Raw genomic sequence first — 24,426 nt, 5'->3', positions numbered from 1 at the left:
ACCATATGTAAAACTCGTAATATTTGAACTTGAGACTTTCTCCACCTTCTCTTCCTTTCTGTGTAAATTGTTTTATTGAACAGGAAGTGCTTATTCACTTCCTGAGAATGTATTGTTGATAGAAAACTTTTCTTTTAAAGACCAAAACCTTCTTTTAGTCAATGGAGAATACTACTTAATTAGGTTTGGCTACAGTTTGCATTTCTCTTACGTTAATAAAAGTGACAGGTTGTTTCTTGAGCACTAGCTTACCTAATAGGAGACGCTTGAGTTTTCCCAAAGTACCCAGTAACTTATTCTACAGTATCTTGCAACATGAACAATATTTATCTGGAGCTGCACTAATGATGGTAAGAGATATGTATTTAACAATTCAAATTCTCGTCTAGTTAAACTTTTTTTTTGAGACTTCTGTAAAGAAAGAATAGACACACCTCTTGTATTAGTTAAGTCATAGAGAAGATAGAAAGTACCATCTCAAAATACAAAACCACCTCAAAATACATCTTAAAATTGCAGGCGTCAGATATAGCATTGTCAAAATGTCCAACAGCATTAATGACAACAAATTTGCTATATCAGTAACGTTCTCAGAAATTATAGTACTACGTGGCCCCAGGGACTACTTTGTAGCTGAAATAACTTTTTTAGCCTTATATTCATAAATTTGGTATTAATTATATTTGGTAACACTTTTTGAAATTGCTGTAAATTGTCAGTCTTTACTACTTGTGTCCATTAGGCAGTTGTTTCATTCTTATTTCAAAAGTGGGATATGAAGTTAAGATTGGAAATAGTTGCCCTTTATTGTGCTGCTATTGTCGGTACTGTTGCGGAGCAGCTTTCTGAAATGTATGATTTCCAGCTACTACCTTCCCCTTTTCAGGGAATCATATTAATTTCTTTAAGGATTATCTATAGATAATTGTGGCTTGTTTTGTTTTTTTTTCTCTCCCTAAAAGTCACATGTCCATGTATAATTTTTGCTGTCATTCATTGTCACAGCAGTGTGTACTGTTTCACTACTCTAAAGTGTTCAGTACCAACTGGAAAACAACTTCTCAGATTGTTGGGGTTTTTTTACAAGTATATTAAAAATTCAGTAAACTAGTCTCATTTGTAAATGCTTCATGAAACTCCATGAGATAGATCATCATCCCTCTAAGTAAGGCTTATTTTTAGCTTGTGTTATACTTCTTGAAATACTTCTTGATATTCCTGTGGCATTGGCTGACTTTACTGGAAATAGCTTACCATTCTCACCTCATTCATCCCATGTTGGTCTTCAGGATCTTACTAAGTTGTTACAGAGGAAGACTCTAGATGGCTTTCTCCTGTTTTAGCTGCAACTAAAAGCTGGTGCTATTGGATAATTAATTTCAAATATAATAGCACTTGTTTTTATCCAATACTGAACTTATTGTCAGAGCTGCGTAGTCTTTTAATGAAACTACATAAGGTTGCCAAATGTAATTGTAGCTGACATTTCTATGAAGCGTAGACAGCTTACAATTTTAAAATGACCAAACCAAATAGAAAAAAATAATTGCAAGAAAAGGGGGATTTGTTATATGGTTTTGTTTAAACTCCCTCTTCTGTGTCTCCTAGCTTTTTAGTTGGTGAAGGAGCTTACAGATGGGCAGTTGATCACGGGATACCAGCATGTCCTCCAGGTATCATGGCTACAAGTGAGTAAACTGGTGGTGTCAGTAGGAAGAACAGGACAGAGTAATTTTAAACGGTACCTCATACTTTGAGGTGTACATCACTTCACTGTTCTTAACATTCAACTAGCTTATGGTATTACGGTATATAAGGATGGTTTAAGTATACTAATTTTCTATTAAGTATCTGAATAGAAAAAATTATAAACTATTACTTCAGCTGCATTTTAGCAACATCTGATTCAAGTGAATTTCTTATTTTAGGATTAAATCCAGTGAAGGACTTCGTTACCAAAATGTAGGCTTTTTGACAGCTCAGTCCTGCAAGTCTCCAGTTGTGGTCCACCTTGAATCCCAAAAGCACCAACTAGCCATGTATCTAAATGCAGCAGGTGCCAGTTTGACTCTCATATTCTGCAGTTACACCCATCTCTGAGTCTTTGTCCAGAACTGCTCTGGTTTAAACAGGCTGTCAAATTTATTTGCCTTTTTTTTTTTTTTTTTTTTTTTCTTCTTACGTAGGTAGGCTTTGCTTCATCTGATATAGTGGAATAACCCGACCCAGAAACAGACTTGGATTATACTGTATACTAGCAGTAGTTGGGTCTCTTACAAAACCTTTTTTTCTTGAAATATAAGAAGTTATTATGTTGTATTGATACACCATCTATAAACTAGGCTAAAAATTAGTTCACTCACCCATGGAAAGGAGGATGTGGTTCCTCTTCCTTCTCTTCTTCAGTCCCCCTCTCCCTTTTGGAAAGTGCTGTTATTACTAGTCTGTTATTGGTGAGAACATGCCCTACACTTCCTGCTGAGTTGTGCAGGAAAGAAATCAGAGATCATTACCCAAAGAAGAAGGAGAACACAGAATATACAGAACGTTTCTTTGTTTTACAGTAAACGATATTACTGCATAAAATATACGAGTAGTCCCTAAACCAGAGATAGAAACCCAGGACTCCCGTTAAGGCTTTATTGGGTCTAGATCTAAATGTAGATAAACATCCAGAAATTGCAGTTCAAAGTTGCTAATACTCAGTGCTTAAATGTAACCTCTGAAACAGTGGCAGCATTTTCTTGATCATGCCAATATTCACACATACTCATGATATGTTTCATTTTGAACAGAAAGTTTTGATTTCTAGTTCCACATGACTGAAACTTTTGCCCTATCCATCTGCTGTCCAAAACAGCATTCCAGAACAACTTTTGGGCTCAGTTAAGCAGAGCACCTTTGTTTCTGTGACTCTAGAAAAAAAACACATAACAGTTTGGGGGTTTTTGTGGTGGTTTTTGTTTTGTGGTGGTTTTGTTTTGTTGGTTTTGGTTTTTGTTTTGGGTGGGGGTGGGTTGGTTTTTTAGAAAGTGGTTGCTACTTATGTGTGGGATATACTCCAGAAGGAAGGTTTCTTGACTAATTCTGTTAGCATGGACAAAAGTTTCCATTGTTTCTAGTACCAGTGTGTTTTTGTGTGACAGAGATGATTAGATCGTAACGCTAATTGCCAGATGATATCTTACTAGCAAAAGTGTACCATGGTCAGAGCAAATCTACGCTTTATGGCTTAAAAATAAGGATGACCACTGCTAGTTTGGTTTACCTGGGCAACTTAAAGGTTGTCATTTTTCCTAACGTTTTAGTAAACTTAATTTTGCAGAATAATTATTAATGGTAGTATATCTGATTCTTCTTTAAAACAAAACAAAACCACAACAGCAATAAAGAACAAACAAAACCCTGAAAACTCAGTTTTAGAAAATGATATTATCTTGATTTCCATACCAGTCCATAGCAAAGCTAGCCTTTTAATGCATAGATTTCTGGTCAGTGAGGTTGGAAGGTAACCATTAACACCATGTGTGACAACATGGGATTGTTATAGCTGAAAAGAAACTGGAAGGTGTCTCACAGGTGACATGCAAGAAAGCCAAAGTTGTTTTTTCCAGTGTTACTCGGGGAGAGAAAGTTAGAGATGCTTCAGAAATTACAATTAAAGAGAACGTTTTTTCCAAGCAACCACAAAGGATCTCATTTGAAGCGAGCTGTTGCACAAAATAATGTAACAAACTTCAAAAAATGGAAGAGTTTTTCATTATGCTTGCTACAATTTCTATGGTAGAGCTTGCATGGAGAATTGGGGGTAAATTAACTTGAAATTACGTGACTGTTGAATAGCTTTGTAAAATGAAGAACGAAGTAATTGCCAAACATCAGGAAAATACGTTTAGTAACTTAATTATACACCCCCCACCCCCAACTGCCTAACCCAAACCTTAGACATGTACTTGCAATAAGTATTAGCAGGGAGAACTAGGTGCATATGTTTTGGCTTCTCTGTGCTGCACATGGAACATATTCTTGAAGTTGCATTATTCTGTCTCATTTTTCCCAGACCTGAGATGGCAAGAGTAATGTTATACATGCTGTAAGGCTGTGGGATTGTGTGGTTGGTTTTGCATGGATGGAGCTCTCCGTCTGATCAGTTACAAAGAAAGTTGCACGGTCAGCTTTGTGGTCACACTCCATAATTCTCTCAGAACTATCAAAGTATCTGAGCACCAAACTGAAATGATGTTTTAAACCATGTTACTTGTTGAACTACATGAAGGTTATGTCAAGGCTCACCTGCTTTGTTGTCTTTGGTTTGCCAAGTGTGGGAGGAAATGGGATTTCTACCATTTGTAGAAATCTGGTGGCTGTCCAGTGTAATGAGTGGATGTTTTTAAAAAAAAAAAAAAAGTGAAATGTGATCTGCCTGTATTGCCTACAGTCTGCAAGAAAGCTGTATTTATTAATTCCTGCCTATACTAGAGCTTAATTCCTGCCAATACAAGACCGAATACTAGCTTATGCTACAGCTTTGTTATCCTGTGCTAGAGAGACTGCTTTGAAAGTGTGATCAGAGTATTAAGAGTGTGATTACAGTTCAGAAATGCTAATTTACTGTATCATGCAACCTCTTATATAAATGTTAAAAGTATACTTTACTCTAAATAGGCAACGTAAATTTGAGGTCCAGCTTCAACTGCGAGTATCTGTGCCTGCACTAGTAACTGAACCACTTTTATCTGAATTTTTTCAGTTCAGCCTATAGTAGATGCAAAGTAGTTGATTTGACAAAGATAACGCAGTTTAAGACAGCATCTTACAATTGCTTACAATGTTAAGTCTTCAAAGGGGAAGATAAGGAAGGTAACTAGTAATGCAGCAAGCTTGTACCTCTAACTCTAGCAATGTGGAAGTGACCGTAAGTACTTCAGCAAGTTATATTACGTAAGAACAAAAGCAGCTGCAGTGCATTCTCATAGCTTGATAACTGGAATCCAAGAGTAGCCACAAATGATGCTTAAGGAAGAATATAAGAACAGAGCAAATACGTACTTCCCTTTCCCTACCCCATTTGCTATCCCAGACTCTACATTCCTGAGTCATGACTGGTTCCTGCATACATGGAGGTAATCAGTGGCATTTTCTGCCATGAAATTGCTGTTTCCTCTTGAGCCCATATTAATTTCTAGCCTCACCACTTAACTATGGGTTGTGTGAAGTACTACCCCTTTTTCATTATTTTGAGACTTGCTGAATAAAATCTGCTGGTTTATTGTCAGGTCAGTACTCAGAATCCTTATTCACTCAAGTTCTCTTATTACCTTGAATAACTTAGTGTCATCAGTAAAATCACATCATGTTGTTGAACAGAGTAGGTGCTACTGTAGGTTGATTTGGCATTCCACTTGTACCAAGATAGTTATTTACTCCTCCTTTGTTTTCTATTTTTTAACCAAATTTGTGAATGCAAGGATATTTCCTTATATCTTATGGCTACTTGGCTGCTTTAATGGGGGAGAGCCCTTTCTGGGTAAGTGTCATGCAGATTGTCTTCTTTCTAGTGACACCGTATGTCTCTCTGTCCCACCGGTGTTGCCTACCTAGCCTGCCTCTCTCCTCCAAACCTCACCTCACCCCCAGCTCTGTCCTCCACTATTATTGCGTTAAGAAAAAACATTGGCCATATTGCCGGAACTGTGCTACAAGGTTCGGTCGTGGCTCAGGGCAGTGGCTTAGACCGTGTTTTGTTGCTTTGTTTTTAGGGTGAGAATGAAAGAGATCTGAAGAGACACTCAGAGGTTTTGGGGATTTGATTAGGAAGCTTGGTTAATCTGAATACATATCTGATTTTAGGAGACTGAGGGATATCTCTCAGGAGATGCTTGTCTTTTAACAGCAAAAATTGCTACCTCTGTTCCATAATATTCAAAGTAAATGAGCTCTGATAAGTGCATGTGTTTCATTGGCAATAAAAAAAAAAAAGAAAAAAGAAAACAAAAAAAACACCCAAACAAACAAAAACGTGCTGGTGGGGGGAAGGCCAGACATGACATAAATCCTCCCTGGAATTGAACGTAATATTGTAGGTTCGCTTGCAGTTCTGAAATCTGAACAGCTAAGTGCAGCCAATAGAATGGCTATAAGTTAGCCAGGAAAAAAGTTGGGCTGAAGTACCCAGAGCATGCTTTGAATGAAAATCTTCCAGGGAGCAGGAAAAGCTGCTTGATGGAAAAAAGATTTCTTCCAGGAAGCAGTACGAAATGGTATGTCTAGCAAGAGTTTACCCTGAGTTCTTGTTATGAAGAACAGATCTATATAGTAGTGCTCTGAGAAAGATGCAAGGGGGGCTGTTTATATGCTTTTGGTGCTAAGTGCATGGGTTTTTTTCCCGTTCATGTTGCTGTCTCTGTCAAAGTACGGCAATGTCGGAAGTAGCACTAGTAGTCTTTGGTCCCAACACGAGCATAAGTGGTGTTCATTTGTCATTTAAAATAGCTTTGTTAAAATGAAATTTATTTTCATCTGTCTGTTTTCATTTGTGCCATTTTAGCAACTGTTCAACAGAATTATTCACTGGATCATTTTAATTCCTGTGGGTTAACTAATTTGCTAGTATATTCCTTTTTAATTCGCTTCTCTTCAATAGTTGCGTTCTCTTTTAATATGGAATAGAAAGATAAAATGCAGAAGGTTCTTTGTGGTTCTTTCAGTTGACTATAAAAAAATGTCTGCCAGGGGGTGCTATATGTTTGGTCAGAGCTCAGTCTGTACTTCAAAGTTTTAAAAAAATTCTTAGAATTTTCTTAGTATCTTCAGTTTACAGTTTGCATTTAAACAAGGATTGCTGAACACTCATAGGTTGCCTAATGTTTTGTTGTATAATAATTTGTTATGCCTGTAATAGAAACATTGGAGTTTGTGTTGGTGTTCCCAGCTTGCTGTTCTACCACTGTAAATAAGAAGGTTTGAGTATTATCATGAACTTGATTTGTGATTTAGTGGTGCTAGGAGTTTGTATTTGTTACTTCTGTTTGAAAACTTAATTGTTCGCTTAAGTATTTTCTGAAGTTTCAACCTAGCCTGAAAATATGTAAGGGAATAGATGTGGCTTGTAAAAGCATGGGAATTCTAAGGAAACATGGACTTTTTACTAAAACGTTTTGCATTAACTTTGGGCAAGAAATGTTGGTGTATTATAATTAACAGCCTGTCAGCTACAGGCCTATTTAAAGTACACAGAGCTAGAAGTAACAAGTAGATATGTATCAATTTTACTATTATTTAAAAAAAAAGTGCCTTAGTCTTGCATTCTGTTCTGTATGTACAATTCAGTAGTTTCAAGGACTCCATGAATAGGACAATTACAACTTTCTCTCTAATAATTTTTGTTTTATCTCTGTTCTCTGGATCATTTCTAATGGGCTGTGAAAGGAGACTACAAAACGTTCTGAAGACCTGGGTAGAATGGGGAATACAGTTGTCTTTCATTTCCTTAGTGACTGCATCCTTATGTAATAGAACTTTCAAGATTTTTGGTTAAATTTTTACTTGTACATAGTATAACGGTAAAAGGAGTTATGGCAATGATCAGATTGCCAGAGTGCCAACAGGATTAGTACAAGAAATGAGTAAATGATGTGAAAGTTTTATGGCAAACAAGTGGCACACAGATGGCATTTCTGAACTGACTCAGAGACCAATGTTCTTTTTCTTCCACTGACCTGCTTGCTGAAAATTACTTTCTCATCTCTTTCTGTTAAGTGGTGGTAACGATGTAAAAAGCTTGTATAAAAACTGTATTTAGTGTCTAGCCATGATAACGTAGGAGATAGATCTTGTGCTAATGAATTATGTAATGAAGGTCTTGTGGTCCTTTCTCATCAGGGTACCCAGTAACACTGGAACCTTTTGAAAATGGGAAAACCTGTACCAGTCTTACCTTTGAGCAAGACGTGCCTGTGAGATTTTTCTTCTGTATAGATAATACATCATATTATCAAGCACACTTTCTGACACCACATCCACTAATACCAACCTCTCATGCAGGCGAGTGGTGTTGAGCAGGAGCTACTGCTACCTGTTCTGTGCTCAGCCACTGAGCCTTCTCCATAGCAAAACCCTACACTTGTCTCAACTTCTACAACTCTGCTGTGACGAAGTATTCTACCCAGTGCTTCCACTGTCTAGCACAGGTAGACCCAAAATGCAGTGCATTTAAGTACAGAGTACATGTGGGTAGCTCCTGTTGGTACCTTGCGGGGTTGAAGGGAGAATGTGGAGGACTGGGAAGATGTTTCCAGGTCCTTGAAGATTATTCGTTCTTAAAGACGCACCCAGTGTTGCATTGCAGGGACATGTAATAAATACTGTAAGTGTGAAACTGAAGTCCTGAGCTTTTAATAATATTGTAGTTCTGACATGCTTCTGTTGTCAGTTGTTACATGTCTTTAATCTGGATGAGGCCTGAGCATGGCGTTTAAACACTAACAGACAATCATTTTGTGAAGCTGTGGGGGTTTTTGTTCTTTTTTTTTTTTTTTTCTTCCTCTCCCAGCAGCTCTGAAGTAACTATTTATTACAGTATATACATAAATGAGAAAGCAAAACAGAATGGCTGGTTGTACTCTGTGGCTTCCGAGACACAGTTCTTTTAAGAATGAGTTTGGGCGTACATGTTATTACTGTGTAGGGTAGTAATTGGCAGGGACTTTTATCTGAAAGCACATATTTGATTTTCATCTGAACTTTTAAATTCTTGAGGAAAATTGAAGGATGTTGTACTAAATACCTTTCCATAGATTCTGGCACCAATATCTCTGGGCTGTCGTCCAAGAATTTTTCAAACTAGAATTCCATCTACTCCCTCACCTCCCTTTCTAGCTTCCTCCCCAGCCAATAAACTCTACCTCTCTTGCTCCCCTTTCTCCTTGGCCCAGGCAACATCAGGCTGATGTAGTTATATTGCATTTGTTTTAGGAAAACATGCCTGTCTTCAACACTGTTGTGTCCTTTTCCTCTTCTCAAGCTTGGAATATGCTGTCTTGTTGGAGAAGGTGAGAGTGGTTTTTGTACTGTCATTTAGGACAAATGAAATTTCTCGGCATCCTTGCACCACGAAGTTGAGGTTTTGTTTTAGATTGAATGTGAATTATGAACTTAAACTATGTGTAGGCATTTTCTTTGTGTTTAGTGCTTATTTTCAAAATAATTTTTCAGTGGGTTATTTTTCCATGTTGTGTATGCATCATTAACCAAGCACACTTGAATCCTGGGTTATTTTTTTTAGTTCATAAAACGTTTCATTGAACTTGAAACCCTATAATATATTCTTTGTCAAGGATCAAACTTACAGGATGTTTTCAGAAAAGTTTTAATTTCATCTTTCATTTGTTTAGTGTGAAGCTCACTTGTGTTTCCTTGTTTCTTTTGTCACTAGTAGAGCAAGACAAAGCAACCAGAGTACTAGCCAGTTTAATGACATTTATAGTGGTTTTACATAGATAGAACATTGCAAAGGCAGGAATAAACAGAGGGCAGGCAGCCTTTCACTTGCTATTAGTCTTTATTCCCTTATTCTGGGAAAAAAAATCTGAGATTCAAGACACTGTTTTTAACTGATCATCTGAAGTTGGGCATAAATCTGTCAGAGGAAAAAAGAGAAATTGCTACATTTTGTTTTACAAACTGGTCCTTTGTTTCACAATTCTTTGGTCACTTTGGAGGTATTAGCTAATTTATCCTGCTAAGAGGAATTGATAATCACTGATGATAATTATTTTCCCTAAGTAATGAAAGGCAATTATTCATCAGTCCTTGCTAAAACAAAATCTTCAACTTTCAGACGAAAGTTAATCCTAATAACTATTCTGAAGTTGAATGTAGCCTGAGCCCAAGAATTTCCACTCTAGGGGACGTCTGAATAGGCTTTTTTTCCCTCACAGTATGGAAAGGTATGACATTTCCTTCTAAACTGAATAAAACTTGAGTAATTGAGTTAATGTATTAATTCATATAAGTAACTCTGGGAAGGGAGGTAAAAAAAATCTACCCTCCTCCACCTCTGAAAAAGGACTTCCCCAAAACAATCCCCTCCCCACCCCTCACAAAAGACCTTCGGCTGTTCCTGGTAAAAATTCATGTTATCTGGAAGTATGGAAGCATGACTGGCACCTCTCTAATATCTCTCTCTAGTGTAATGGTATGAAATTTTCTATGTGAAAAGTATTACCCTAGCTGTCACAATAGGATCTGATGATTAAGTTTTGTAGATATTGTGATGAAGGAAGCTGGGTAAGTTTCTGTATTTTACTAGGGAAACATGGTAGCTTCCTTGACCTAGACTGTTCTGTGTTTGTGCATTTTAGTGTTATATTACTTAGGTATGGTGGTATCTGATGCACAGGGATAGGATGAGAGAGGACTAACGTAAATTAGAATATGTGAGATTTTGATTAACTTAAAAAAAAAAAAAAAAGACTTTTTTTTTTTTAACATGAGGTTGATAAAATACTGAACAGGGGCCCAGAGGAGTTGTGAAATCTCCATCCTTGAAGGTATTCAAAACTTGAAAAGTTCCTATGCAGCCCTTTTGAATTGGACTTCCTTTTCGTAGGAGGCTGGAGTACATGACCTCCCAAGATCCCTTCCAATCTACATCATTCTATGTTACTAGAAAACTTTCTTCGTCTGTCCGTTGGACATGGTCTAAGATAGGCAAAAATGCATGCCGCAGTATCTCCTGGGGCTCTGGATATCTGATCATCCAGTGAAAGAGTCCTTCATTCACTGCACCACTTCTCCCACATATGAGACTATCAAAGTAAGAAAAGCAATAGAGAGAAAGTGCATGACAAGTCTTCACCCCAGCATACAGTTGAAAGGCAGTTGGGGTACCCAGGGACTGAAAATACTTCTGACACCTGAGGACTAAGTACAGTTTTTTGTTAACCAAAGTCATTGCTTTGTAGGGTAGGCATCCATTCCATAAACATGGACAAGGTGGTACATTGCTAGCCTAGTTTCATACTTGGTAGCATGTATGCTTCTGTTAATAATGACCTGTTTGCCACCCTATATTTCTTAGTATACTGATACCACTTTGAATTAACAACGCAGATCAGAAGTTACTGTGAACAGTTAGATTCTTTAAATCTTTGGGTTTTTACTTGTTTTGAAAAGACAAATAGAATCTTAAAGCACAAGGTAAAATCTGAAAATTGTTTAATTGTTTAGCTAGAGACTAAGGATTTCAGCAAATGAAACCTCTCTCTTAAGCTTGGAGAATTTCATACATTGTGGAAAAAATGACAGGATAAGTAGCAACCAAAGTATAGTTGGAGTGGTGATGCTGAGAGGCCGTATAGCAGCACTCCGTGTAGCTGGCAGGGCAGCTTGGAACTAGCCCACGTGTTCTCTAGTTTTGATGTGATCTTTGTGCACACATTTGAACTGGTGAACATGCAAATACTGCAGAAAGTTTCAGGACACCACTAGCATTAGATTCTGGACTACAAGGAGAACTTCTCATGTTCAGGTTTTCACATATGGGCTCCTGCACCCTCGTATTTGTCTTGCTTCTCAAGGTACACCTTTTTTCTGAATTGGCAGGAGACAATGGCAGCAGTAGATAAGAGGCTTAGGCATATTTATCCCTGTGTAATACTTTGTGTAATACTTACTTTTGATGAGTACTAAGGCCAGGCACCATTCCTACTCATCCGTATTGTGGCTCTGCCCATAGGTATTAGCTATATTTATTGAAGTCATGTCAACTTACAAGTTCTCCTGTTTAAAAATTCTGTTAAAAACAATATGCTGGCTTGGTTTATTTTGGGGCGCTTCTGTTTAACAAACTTTTCATCTGTGTGAGGTTTTTTTGTTTGTTCCTCCCCATCCCCAATTAGTACTAGACTTGAATGACTCTTTGCCTGTTCCCCCTTATCAAGTGGGTTTTTTTACCTCTTGTACCTCCTTTCAAACATAGAAATGTGTTGTCCTGAGTAGCTGCATTAATCAGCTCTGTGTGGTAGAAAGAGTTCTTTTCTTGGCAATGGCAGATTAATGTGTGTTTACAGTTTTAAGAAACTTGTATTCATTAGGTTTTTGCAGAGAAGTGACAGCTTTCTTGTTACTTTTAGGTTATATACTTCAATAACTGTGGTAGTTTAAGGTGCAGTTTTATGTACTTGAAAACAGGTTTAAAGGAGAGTTCACTAGGTGATTTTGGCACCTGCATGGGGAAGGTTTCAAAGAAGTAAAATGCTGACTGTCTGTGTACTTTGAGAATTGTAAATGAAAGCTTTGTGTTCCATTGGCTCTGCAATATTGATTCTATTCATACAACTTGTAGCTGTTCCAGCCATCTGAATAATGGTGATATAGCTGTATTGATAATTTAATTTCAAATTAACATTTTCCCCCCTCCTCTTTTCTTTACACTTTGAAGAGGATGTTAAAACAACCTGTGGGTAATATTAAGTCAAAACTAATTTAAACTAACTATGTCAATATCTGCAACTTTTTCATGAACTGAAACTTCTAAAATGGGAACATGTCATTTTGGTCTCTTAAGCATAACTTTTTTTTTTTAGTCCACTTTAGAGAACACTTCCTTTCTGAATGTGGGACTTAGATGTGGAAAATACATGTTTGTCTTTTCAAGACCTAGGTGGTCTTTAGACTGTGTTGGATTATGGAACATAAAAGTATTGCTAGACTATTGTGTGGCTTTAAATATATGGGTAAACATACAGATATGCAATTAAGGTAATAAAATAGTAGCCTAATTTTATGGATATCAGAACGAGCTCACATGGTATCTATTTACTTGTCAGCAGTCAAAAACAATAATTTTAACACAAGCCACTTATTCCGTTGTCTTCTGTGCAGTGCTGCTTCTTTGCCAAACAGAGAGATATTTAGACCAACATAGCTTCCATATGTGTTCAGTGACTTGTTTCTACTAGATATTTTACCCATCACTGTTGCAGAACAGTAGTAGAACTTTTTCACTTAGGAAAAGATGTAAACATCTTGTACTGAAACTTAAATACTTAATTGTTGACTTTTTTATTGATGCTTTTTGCATCAGTAAAAATGTGGGGGATGAGACTTCCAAAACATCAATTTATCAATGTTTGTTTAAATTAAGTAAATTTTACTTAGTTAAATGCGTTTGAACTCTTTTTGTAGGGTTTAGTTTAGCAGCTTTTAAGAGGAACAAGAGGAAGCTGGAGTTGGCCGAAAAGGTGGAAACAGATCTCATTCAACTAAAGAAAAGACGACAATCAAATGAAAAGGTTAGTTCTTGGTTAAAATTTTGTTGTGTCATCCTAAACTTAACAGCTGATTTCTAATAAATTTCATGTCATATATGATGAGACTAATGTAGCATCAGAAGCCACTTCTCCTTGACCATCCTAATGTTTAGATGATGCAATGATAACTTAGTGCAATTAAAACTTTCTGCCTTGCTATTTGAAAACCAGCCTGTCACTTTATCTTATTCGTGCTATGAAAAATATTTTGCTCATTTTGCACTGGAAATATGACAAATGTAAACACAAACAGATATTTACTGAAACATTTTCTTTAGCTTGGGATTTCTGTCACTGTTTCCCACTTTTTAATGTTTCCTGAGCACACTGCATTATGGAGCTGGAATTGGTGAAATTTGAAATATCAGGTAGGTAAACATGTGCATCTGTGCATGCATCTAGCATTGACCTGGCCCATATTATACTACAGAACTAGTAGGATTCCCCCTGTTCTCCTCACTTTTAGTTTGAATTTAGAGCCTTTGTTACCATTTGAGAATGTCAACCACAGTATTTGTGTTTACTGTTGAATATCAAAGTAGAGCTCATTAATTTAAATGCTTATGCTTTATTTGGGGCCTGTGGGCTTTCAGATTGGCCATTTCTCTTTGCTTTGGTAAGGTGACTGACCACTGCCTTATGTAGTTGCATATGTTGATATGAATAATATATAAATCCCTGAGAATTTGCAAAAAAGTTTATTCTCTGTAGTCTGTGCAAATGCAAACCAGTGATAAATTGGACATTTTTCATCTGTGTTCTTAGATAAGAAGTTTTCCCTAACAGGGTGCTAATTTTTCTATTTTCAAGGAGGTATAAGACCCGTAAATAAAGTCAGGGTAGAGGGTGGAAAAAAGTTAGTTATTCGTTTTGGAACTTTTCCTGTTTACAGGACTTCACGTACCCCCCTTGTGAAACTACAGTGTTAAAACATAACTGAGGGAGGAGGGGTCTCTGTACAGTATTGATGTTGGTGTAATAAGGGGCAAGTCAATGCTTGAAACATATGCCAATGCATGAGCTTACCGACCTGCAATTTGAAATTTCAAGGGCTCCAGAGTCATGTGCAGCGTTTGTGGGAGACCCCCAAAGGCCAATGATGGTAGGTAAAGGAGGTGATCAAATAGAACTCTACTCACTGGTAAGTAGTCCAGTAACATAACACACCAGTTTTGTCAACTTTCTGGGCACATCCTTTCCATGGAGGGGGGATGAAAACCAAACCATGCTCTTGATGTGGACTGCTTGTGTTATCCACAGAGTGTAAGATAATTGCAGCCTTACAGGAAGTTGAGGTTTTCAAAATGAAAAAAAGTAGAATAATTCTCTCTAAGCTATTAGAAAAGGGTCATTTTGCAAGGATAAGGCACATGATCCGTCATCCCAAAACTCGTACTGTCAAAGCTGAGCTTTCATAAAGGGTTTACAAATAATTGTTTAAGAAACATTTAAATACTTGAATAATTAAAAGTTAATCTTCTGGACAAAGTTAAGCTTTAATATAAATACTCATTTAATTTTATTTGCTGTGCTTCTCTGGAGCTGATGACAGAGCAGACCTGTCCATTTCAGCAGGACTTTGTAGCTGTTCTGTTGTCTAGTTTGACTCACCTTTTCCAACCCTATGCTGCAGCTTAGCCTATGTGCCTCTGTTGCCAGTACTGCACAGTTGTAAGTTCTGGTCATTTGTTTGTGAAGTTTTAGAAGTTGGGAAAAGAGCAAGGTAGAAAGGTTGTTAATGAAGTTGAATGGAAATCATAACTAAAAGGCCTATGTGAAGAGATAGTAGCTGAAATTACTTGGAAGTTTTAGCTGCTGATAAATTTCACCAGCTAAAAATAAACATACAGTTTTAAAAATTACTTTCCAATAAAAGTTAAATTATACCAAGCTTAAAAAGAATGAGGCTGTTTAATAAGGAGTGTATGGAAAAACTAGGCAGTGTAACTTACTGAAGGACTTTATATCCTGCGTAAATGGAATTTTCTTTTTGCTGTGTTTTTCATTGTTTACGCAGTGCAGGATTTGTAGAGTGTTATGCAATTGCACACAGGAAGATCCTTTAATAACTTCACTGAATTTTGAAGGTGTGAAAATTGGGACTTTCTTTAATTTGTAGTGACTTATATATTGATTTACATAGTTAAGAAATCATTTTTGTTTGTGTGTGAATTAACTAAACATATTCATAGGGGCCTGGCTATGATGTGTTAATTCAGCCAGATGCCATTCTGAAGTTCTCACCTCAAGGACCAGTAAACATCAGAAGTAAATGTTTGTTGTCTTACTGTTAACCTGTCTTCTACTAGAGGAAATGATCATTGAAAGTAGCTTAGTAGAGTTTGGCTAAAAGCTCTATTTTTTAATTTGTCTTCTGCTACTACAAACTTTTTTAAAGCTATGCTGAAGTTACTTGTGAGAGGAGCTGTCCTCTCCTTGGTTTGAATAAGTGGCACTAAGAATTTCCAGTGCACATGAATTTTTTTATAGGTTAGTGTTTATAAGTTAGTTTTTTATAGGCTAGTTATATAACTCCATAAATAACATTATTTAGTTTGAGTTTAAAAACTGATTTGTTTTTTATCTAGTTTAACATATATACTCAAGTATGTATACAACCATTTTAATTATATATATGGAATCAGCAGTTTCATATTCTTCAGCTACTGTATTGAAGCAATAATGCTGAACATACTTGGAAAAGAAAAATACATCTGTCCTTGTTCAACAGAAAAACATTCTTTGAAGTATTTTGTGCATTATAACTTTTGTCATTGATCATCTTGAATGTACCACGTGAACTTTTAGCCAGTGCCAGCTTGAACTCTTCGGGTGAGCAACAGTCAATGCATAGCAATATGCATCATTCCCATTATATGTGGCGAATTTTAATCACTTAGCTTTTTCCTCAGATCAAATTTTTTATGTCTGTGTGAAGGTAATTGTAGGTGTAGCCGTTGAATATGGCAATCGTAGCGTCTGTCTTATTTATTCTTGCAGTTTGAAAAGGAATTTGAATTTTATGCATTTCCTTTTCCTTAAAAAAGAAATAAATTTTCTGTCACACATCCACACTGAAGTGGTCTTTGATGATAATACTTTTTAGACTTCAAAATCCATTTAATGTGGGAAAAGAAACCTAAATATTTTTCATCCATTCCAGTTAAAATAAAAACAAACCAGCAAAACTTCCCTGTGGAATACAGTATGAAATAATTCCCTCATCTTGAACATGGAGGTCAGACAAAATCTTCTGTTTACATACCAAACAACTATTAAACTGGAAAGGCTAGGGTTGTTTGTCAATCTTTGTATGATTAGACTGTAACTGCCCCTTTTCAAACACATGAATGTTGTACCAATCATGCATACTTTTGTCAAGATTAGATTGCTGTGAGAGTAATCATGCTATGCTCTCAGGTGCCCTAGAAGATAATGTTTCTAGAAATTGGTATGTATGAATTGGTCTCAGTGCTCACAGAATAGTGACATTTTCCCTTGACTTAGATGAATTTATAAGTATTTCTTTACAATACTTTAATAAAATGTTGCTTATAAGATTGCCTCTCACCTTGTTAAATACTGCTGTAATCAGCAGAAGTGCTGCATCAAGAACACCTTAAATCTGAGATTTTAAAAGACCAAAATATATTCATTGTTGGGATATTATTTTCTAGATAACGCTATCGACCCTTGTGCTCCTCTCTGTTCCCACTTGATCTGTAAAGGGCCAACGTGGGATATACTAGAAGATTTATGTGTTGCCCTGTTCTAATTTGAGTAGGAGGATACTGTAAAAAAACCATATTTTTAGAGGAACCTACTTGATCTAATTATCATCAAATATAAAATCCTATTTATTTGTGTGGATAGCTGGGTAATGGCATATAGATATTAATTGCTTCAATCCGATTCATTTTGCATTTGTCAGTTATGATACTTGGAGGTGAGATTTAATGGTAACTACTTTTTACAGAATTTCAAAACCATCTCAAGCTGAGAGGAAAAAGGTCCTGTGTGTAGATATCTTTCAGCAGGCACTGGGTAGAGCTCTCCTAAACTGTTAATTCCTTCCTTAGGGGCTTGTAGAATGATGACTATTCATGGGGGGTTTTTTTATGTGCAGAAGGTGGTAAGGATGAGATTTCTAGAATACTTGATAGAAGTCTGCATTTGTGCAGATGAGCATCCTCCAGCTTTGTGTGCATGTTCTTAGCTAAGTTTGAATATTTGGTCCATGATTTCATGAAGTTAACTTCCTTTCCTGTTGCAAGGTGCAAATTAAGTCAGTCATGTGAGGCCTTACTTTTCACATTAACTTTAAGTTGTTTCCATGTAAAATATTAACTACATAATAGATTGTATTTAGGTTGCAATACTACATTGTTAAAATCCCCAAACTGCTTTTGCAACGGATGTGTTAGTTTAAGTTATTAGCTAAAGTCAGGTATCGAATTTCTTAACAGATATCACCAAGTAATAACAAGTTTCCTTTGGAACTTGCAAAATTTTTAAATCTAAGATACGTAAAAAGATAAGGGCAAGGAAGGTGGATCTTGTTTAGTCCCTGTTAGACCCATATAGAATTTGGACTTTACTTTAGAGTTCATGAATTGTAGTGTTTAACATATTTCTTTTGATTGTCTTGATACTAGCTTGATGGGATCCTGTATTTTTCAACATTTATATGGTTTGAAGAGATGAAATGTGTGACAATGAAAGTCTTATCATCAGGTGCATTCTTCCTGGAACTCCTCAGGCGCATAATGCCTTTTTGTATGGAGAAGTAAAGAAAGTTCCTTTGTTAAATTGTGACGAGCTCTTCATTTACTGGTTCAGAAATCATAGGGTTGTCAATACAGTTTATATAGGTGGAAAAATTTTTAGTACTGAACTACAGAATTGATTCATGGTGTCACTTCTAAGTATATGAAGTCACTAACGTTGAAATGGGAGCAAACATAAAAATAGGTCTAGAATAGATCTGACAACATATTTTTCCCATTGGATATGGAATAGAACTGATCCTCACTGATTTTCAGTTCGTTGAGTAAGGATAAACATAGCATCAGCAGTGATTCTTTTTCCGATCACAAAAAAACCCCAAACTTGTATTACTGAGAAGGAGTATATGGAATTCCTTTGCTTCAGTGATACAGATTTCCTTCAGAAGGTTATGTGGGCCAGGTTAAAAAAAATGCTTCCCTTACAACAGGTTTCCAGCCTCCTAAGTTGCCCCATCTAAAACTGAAACAAGCCAGAGCAAGCAAACTATACTGAATTGACAGTGAATACTGATTTGATATGGAAAACATACTGATCCACACTAAGCCTCATGCTTCTAAAATGTATTTCTGTTCATTATGGGAACCCCAAGTGTTTGACTTAATATGAATTAAGATTACAAAGGTGGCCTTAATTCTGGCATTTCCTAACTTTGACAGGCTTGATTTTCATATCTGTAGTTGTCTATTAATCAAGTTGTTTGTTGTGGGTATAATTTCCTTTGATAAAGGGGGCAGGGGATGGACAACAAAATCTGCATCATATTAGTAGTTGTTCTCTATATAGAAATCATAGGATCTTAGGAAAATTGATGTTGGGAAGAGCTTTAAGATCTTGAAAACCACCAAGGATGGGAGTCTGCACCTGCAGTGAGCGGTCTGCTCTGCTGCTTAACATCTTTTCAATCCACTGAATGGTATTGTTCTAACCGGGTTAACAACACCCAAATTACATTGTGGCTGGCAGTCCTGGGAGATGTGAAATACATTTGCCCATGAAATGTTAAGGAAGGGTTCCTTAATTTTCTTTTGTCTTTGCAACTTGGAAGGGAACTTGCTATTTTCTTACCCTCTTTGCTCCCTTCCTCAAAATTCCTTTTGCATCTCCTTCTCCTACATTCCCTGATCCTGGTTTTTACCTTCCTCTGCTTTTCAACTAACTCTTCTTCCCAATGCTTGTTGAGACTCTAGTTCTATAATTCTTCACCTCTCTTTTTCTAATCAGTTATTCTCCTTTACTGTTAGGCCATCCTTCTGTTTTAATATTGAATATGGTTAGTGCCAGCTTCTGAGTGTAGAACTCATTCAGGAAGATCTAGGTGTAGGTGAAGAGAAGAAACTTGCTGTCACTCTGGGTAAAAGCCAAGGATGACAGTACTGCTTAGGAGTTCCAGTTGCTTGAAAAAATACCGTTGAGCACTGTAGTGCTGCATTGCATATTTTTCCTTCTAAGACTGGTGCAGTATTAACTCAGGTGTTATCTTTTAAATCAAGTGTGGCCAGAGTATTGTCAGCATGAGTCACCTAAGAGTTCTGCTTGACAAGTGATGTCATATGCCCAAAGAAATTTTAATAGGTGATGGGAACTTGATAATTTGAAGTTGAATAGTTGGGTGTAGATTTTTTTTTTTCCTCCCTCTGGATCCTAGTCCAAAAAATATGCATTTATATGAATAGCTTAACATCCTTTGCATTTATTTGCTTGGGTAAGTTTATGTAGGATTTTTTTTAATGCTGTAAGTTTTTATGTAGGAAGGACTGATCAGCTTAAAGGCTTGAGGGCTTGTGCAACAGCAGTGTTCATGTGTGGAGTATATGATGGATGATGTATCGGTTGTGTTTATTCATTTTATTTTATGTACGCTGCATGCTGTGTCCCATCAAAAGTGTGTGATTGAGCATGAAGTCAGAGTGCCTTGGCCTGCAGAGAAGGGAATCTACGACAAGCCTAGGCAGAGAGGAGAGAACTGCTCTTTCTCTTAGAGTGACTGAATGTGGTGCATTAAGTAAGGGGGGAAGAACAGAAAGATTCAGGGTTAGATAGCTGAAGTGTTTATGAGACAGTAGGCAGAGGATGCATTCCTTGCATCAGGAATGAATGCTGAAAGACTCCTGCTCTTAGGGGAGCAAATCTGCCTCGGAAGCAATGGAAGTAAGGATGCTTTTCTAGTGACCCAGAGGGAGAACGAGTCTGGGAGAAAGAATCTGTCCTGGGGAGATTCCTTCTCAAGGCTTCTATTTATTGTCTCTCAGAATATCAGAATTTTCTCTTTACATGGTAAGCTGCTTCTTGTGGATTTTATTTTTTTTTTTTTTTTAATCATACATAGCTTTAAAGATCAGAATCTCTGAAAATGCCATCTCAAAGCTTTTGGGAAAGGCCTTTTGATATGGCCTCTCTGGAATGAATTGCTGAATCATTTCTTAGTGAACAAGTGCCCACCACTAATAAAAAGGCATTTTTTTGGCACTTTTGTGAGTAAAGGCAGGTAATCTAAGCATTGCGTGAGTTCTGAGGTGTCTATTACCTTCTTGTTTCCAGAGAAGTTTTCTTCAGGTCCTGTCTGAGGAAAGAAAGCATTTTGTTAGGATTTATGGCAGCATAATTGGTACGATATGCATGAATAGCAAATCAGTTTTGTTGATCGGCCTGCTACTTGGTTTTGTGCACATTAGTTTCCACACTGCTGAGAAGTATAACCTGACTTTAATATACTATTTTTAGTAGTTGTTTCTGTTTGTGTGTCCTGCAGGAGAATGACTCAGGAACATTGGATACAGTTGGTGCAGTGGTCGTTGACCAAGAAGGAAATGTTGCTGCTGCTGTCTCCAGTGGAGGTTTAGCACTAAAGCATCCTGGAAGAGTTGGTCAGGTGATTATACCTTTTTAGTTGGGAATGATTGTTCAGCAGTTGTGACACTAAGCAAGAGCTGCGATAGCGAACTGATGTTCTCCCTTCCTTCCTGTTAAACTCTGGAGGCATTATCACTTCATTGGAATGCAAGTTTTGTTTTTAGTGTCCTCCGTCAGTGTTATAAAATAGGTAAAAAGTTGTTCTGTAGTTAGTCACCTTTTGCAAGAACTGTTAATAAGTTAATTTCTTGAGCTTAAGTACTCTCTAATACCACAAATAGTCTCTTAAATGCTTAAGAGTGTTTTTAAATAAGATTTTCATCAATATTTAGGGAAACTGTCTGAATTAATTTTTAAATCATCTTGTGAATTGGTAGAAGTGACAAAGGTATTAGAACAACACATCAGATATAGGCATACCTTACTGTTGTTAGGTGGGGGAATTTTGAGGTGCATTGGCGATGTCATACTCCATTGCTGTACAGCTGTATTTTTCGTTGACTTTTGCCACTGTCCTAAAAGCAGTTCTCTTTTTAAATCTATTTAAGATTTTCCTTTGGAATAGCAGAGTGAAAGGGACTTTATATAAACAGGGAACAGCAGGCATTATTTTGTCTTTTGATATCTGTACCCTCATTTTCTGTGAAGTTAGGTTAGAATATCATACATCTCTGATAATCACTCAGTTCTGAAGAACAGTAAAAGAAGATGTAGCAAAATGGTTTAGAATTGCAATTTTGACTGTTATGATTTTCTTATTTATCTTTTGTATTAATAATTGGATGTTTCTTGGTGTTTTTTTTTGTTGTTTTGGTTTTTTTCACGTTGTGGGGGGTTTTTTTGTGTTTTTTTTGTGGGTTTTTTGTTTGTTTTTTTTTGTTTGTTTGGTTTTTGGAGGGAAGAAAACAAACCAAAACCCTTATATACTTAAATTTATGAAAGATGCACTTTTTCCTTAGGCAGCTCTTTATGGTTGTGGCTGCTGGGCTGAAAATACAGGAGCTCATACCCCTTACTCCACTGCTGTGAGTACTTCAGGTATTTGCTACTTTTATAAATCTTTCCAAAAGTTGCTATCTTTCTCTGTAATTAGTTTACAAATTCCAAATAAAGTATTTCTATGAGTGGGGAATTAAAATATTAGCATTATTTCAGACTACATTCTACATGTGTATAATTTATTTACATATAAATGCATATATATTATACATATGTCAGTATTGTCTTGAAATCTATGAATTAGTCTCCATCTGTTGCTTACATGGGTCATTTTATTTAAAAAAAAAACCAAACAAATTAACAACCATGTGAACTTTTATTCTGTTCAGAAGATTTTGTATTGCACTGAAAGGATGTACTCTATTTGTTAGGTATTAAGTGACTTGTTCTCCTGTAAAGAAGTGCTGCTATAAGCCTAATATTGTGTTAAACACAGAATGCTTGTGACTGGAAGCCTTCTGTAAGGGACTAAGATAACTAGAGGGCTGTTTAACATAAGAATGTCCCTTCGATACAAAAATGCTATAAAATTGCATTTTTCCCTCCAAAAATATTTTAAGTACTATTTTAAGTGGATATTTAAGTGAATTTGTTCTTCATCTCTCTTTTCTTCTCCAAAGGAAGGGAAAAAGGCAGAACCAAATGACTAGAGTGTCTTCCAAAACATTTATTTAGAAATTGTGAAAGGAACATAAGAATTAGGGTAGCTTGTCTTCCATTTGGAAGTCTCAGGATCCTGGACACACAAATGTATTTTGTTCATGCGATGCCTATCAGCCAGCTGCACACAGAGCTGTTCAGTCAGTTAGTGTGCTGAGCACCAGAAATATTAATTGTAAACCCAAGTTTGTCAACACATCTACTAAATGTAACAGGACTGAAGAAATAGTAAAAAGTAGAATAAAGAAAAAACCCAAACCAACGCCAAACAACCAAAAGATGACTAGGAAAATAGCTCATACTGCAATGTAAGATTTGAGAATGTAAGACAGGATGTTTTTAACTTGTCAGGAACAGACAGTGAAAAACTAATTGTATTATTATACTTTAACGGATGAATATTCTAGAACACAAAAGCTTTAAGGTAAGTTACGCAGGAATTACTTTTACTTTGCAACTCCCAAGTAAGAGCAATTGAAAGGACTGCATTTAGTCTCTTCACTGCCCCCCCTCAGTTGTATGAACACTGGGACATTTGAGACTCTAGTCTCAAATGGAAAAACTAGTTGTAACACTTTTTCATAAATGCTTATGTCAGGATGCAAAATTTATGATTTGGACTACTGCTTAATGGTCAGAGTTATTAGTGTTCAGTATAGGGAGAGATGAAAAAAATCTGCAGCGTTCGCATTTAGGTAAACTATATCCCAAGAGTACTGCAGAGTTAGAATCCTGTTGCAGAAAGAGTGGGAGGAGCAAAGTAACAGGGTGTAGAACTAAAATTTGACAGAGGCTGAAGAGCATCAAAAACATCCTGTGTTGCTTTTCAAGTCATATATCTTTCTAATTTCCCCTGTATTTAAGTCTGTCTCACACTGTTGAAAATTTGTGTAGATGTTCACCCTTAAGTTCAATGTTAGTAGTAGCAATTGTCCTTTTTAGTACTTAGGCAAAGGTAAGTTCTACTGAATGCAGAAGTGTTGGAAGATCTTTCTACTCAAGGAACACCATATTGATTTTCCTTTAATAAATGCTTGCCTATGTAAGCAAATCTATTTAAATAATGCAGTATTAGGAACCATAATAATTAGCAAGTATAAGTCCAATATTAGAGAACGTTTACAGAAAAGCTGAGAAGGACACCTTTATTTAACTTTTTAAAACTGTTCTTTACAAAGTCAGCTGAATTTGAAGTCTATGCAAGTACTGGCAAGCATCCTGATACACTTAAAGGAGATGTCTGGGTTTAATGATGGCCTTAAATAGAAGCCTCATTTCTTTTTGCTGGTACCAATTTTATATAATGGTAAATACTTCAGTGTTATACTATTTATAACTATCGCACATATATGTGTGTGTGTGTGTGTGTTTCTTTGGTTCAAATCTTCTAGTTTCCATGACATTACATTAATACCAATCCCAGTTAATTGACGGAGACTGCGGGCGGTCTATGAAGCATGGCCATCTGTTTATTCAGTGATTTGAAATTCAGACTAGCGGTGTTTAATTAAACTCTTGTTTCTGGTTTTCCTTTAAAGTGTGTGTGTGTGTGAGAGAGAGCGAGAGGGAGATAGAAATGTTTACAGGAAGTGAGAACTCTTCAGTAATCAATACCATTCTTTTTTTCCATTTTCAGAAGCTCATAATGTTTTATTTTATAATGTAACTTATGTTTAGTGCAATTTTAAAATATATTGATGCCTGACTCTTTTTTTAAAATATTAGCATTCAACAATGTGATCCATGAAGTTAATTAAGGGGTAGAGGGATGGAAAAACTAAGTTATAGAAAAGGTTGAAAGAATGAAACTTACAAC

The 24,426-nt window shown here is 36.4% G+C and overlaps 1 protein-coding gene across 1 annotated transcript in view; it reads left to right on the top strand.

The window, feature by feature from the left end:
* The window catches only part of TASP1 (taspase 1), a 90,473-nt gene that overhangs the window by 22,404 nt on the left and 43,643 nt on the right, over positions 1-24,426 (top strand). Inside the window, 6 exon segments of the mRNA XM_049801549.1 lie at positions 1,609-1,688; positions 13,189-13,295; positions 14,364-14,417; positions 14,419-14,454; positions 20,851-20,970; positions 21,911-21,989. Coding sequence (XP_049657506.1) covers positions 1,609-1,688; positions 13,189-13,295; positions 14,364-14,417; positions 14,419-14,454; positions 20,851-20,970; positions 21,911-21,989 — 476 coding nt within the window.

Source organism: Accipiter gentilis, chromosome 5 (assembly GCF_929443795.1).
Source record: "Accipiter gentilis chromosome 5, bAccGen1.1, whole genome shotgun sequence".
NCBI lineage: Eukaryota > Metazoa > Chordata > Aves > Accipitriformes > Accipitridae > Astur > Astur gentilis.
This window is presented reverse-complemented; position numbering and strand designations above follow the sequence as displayed.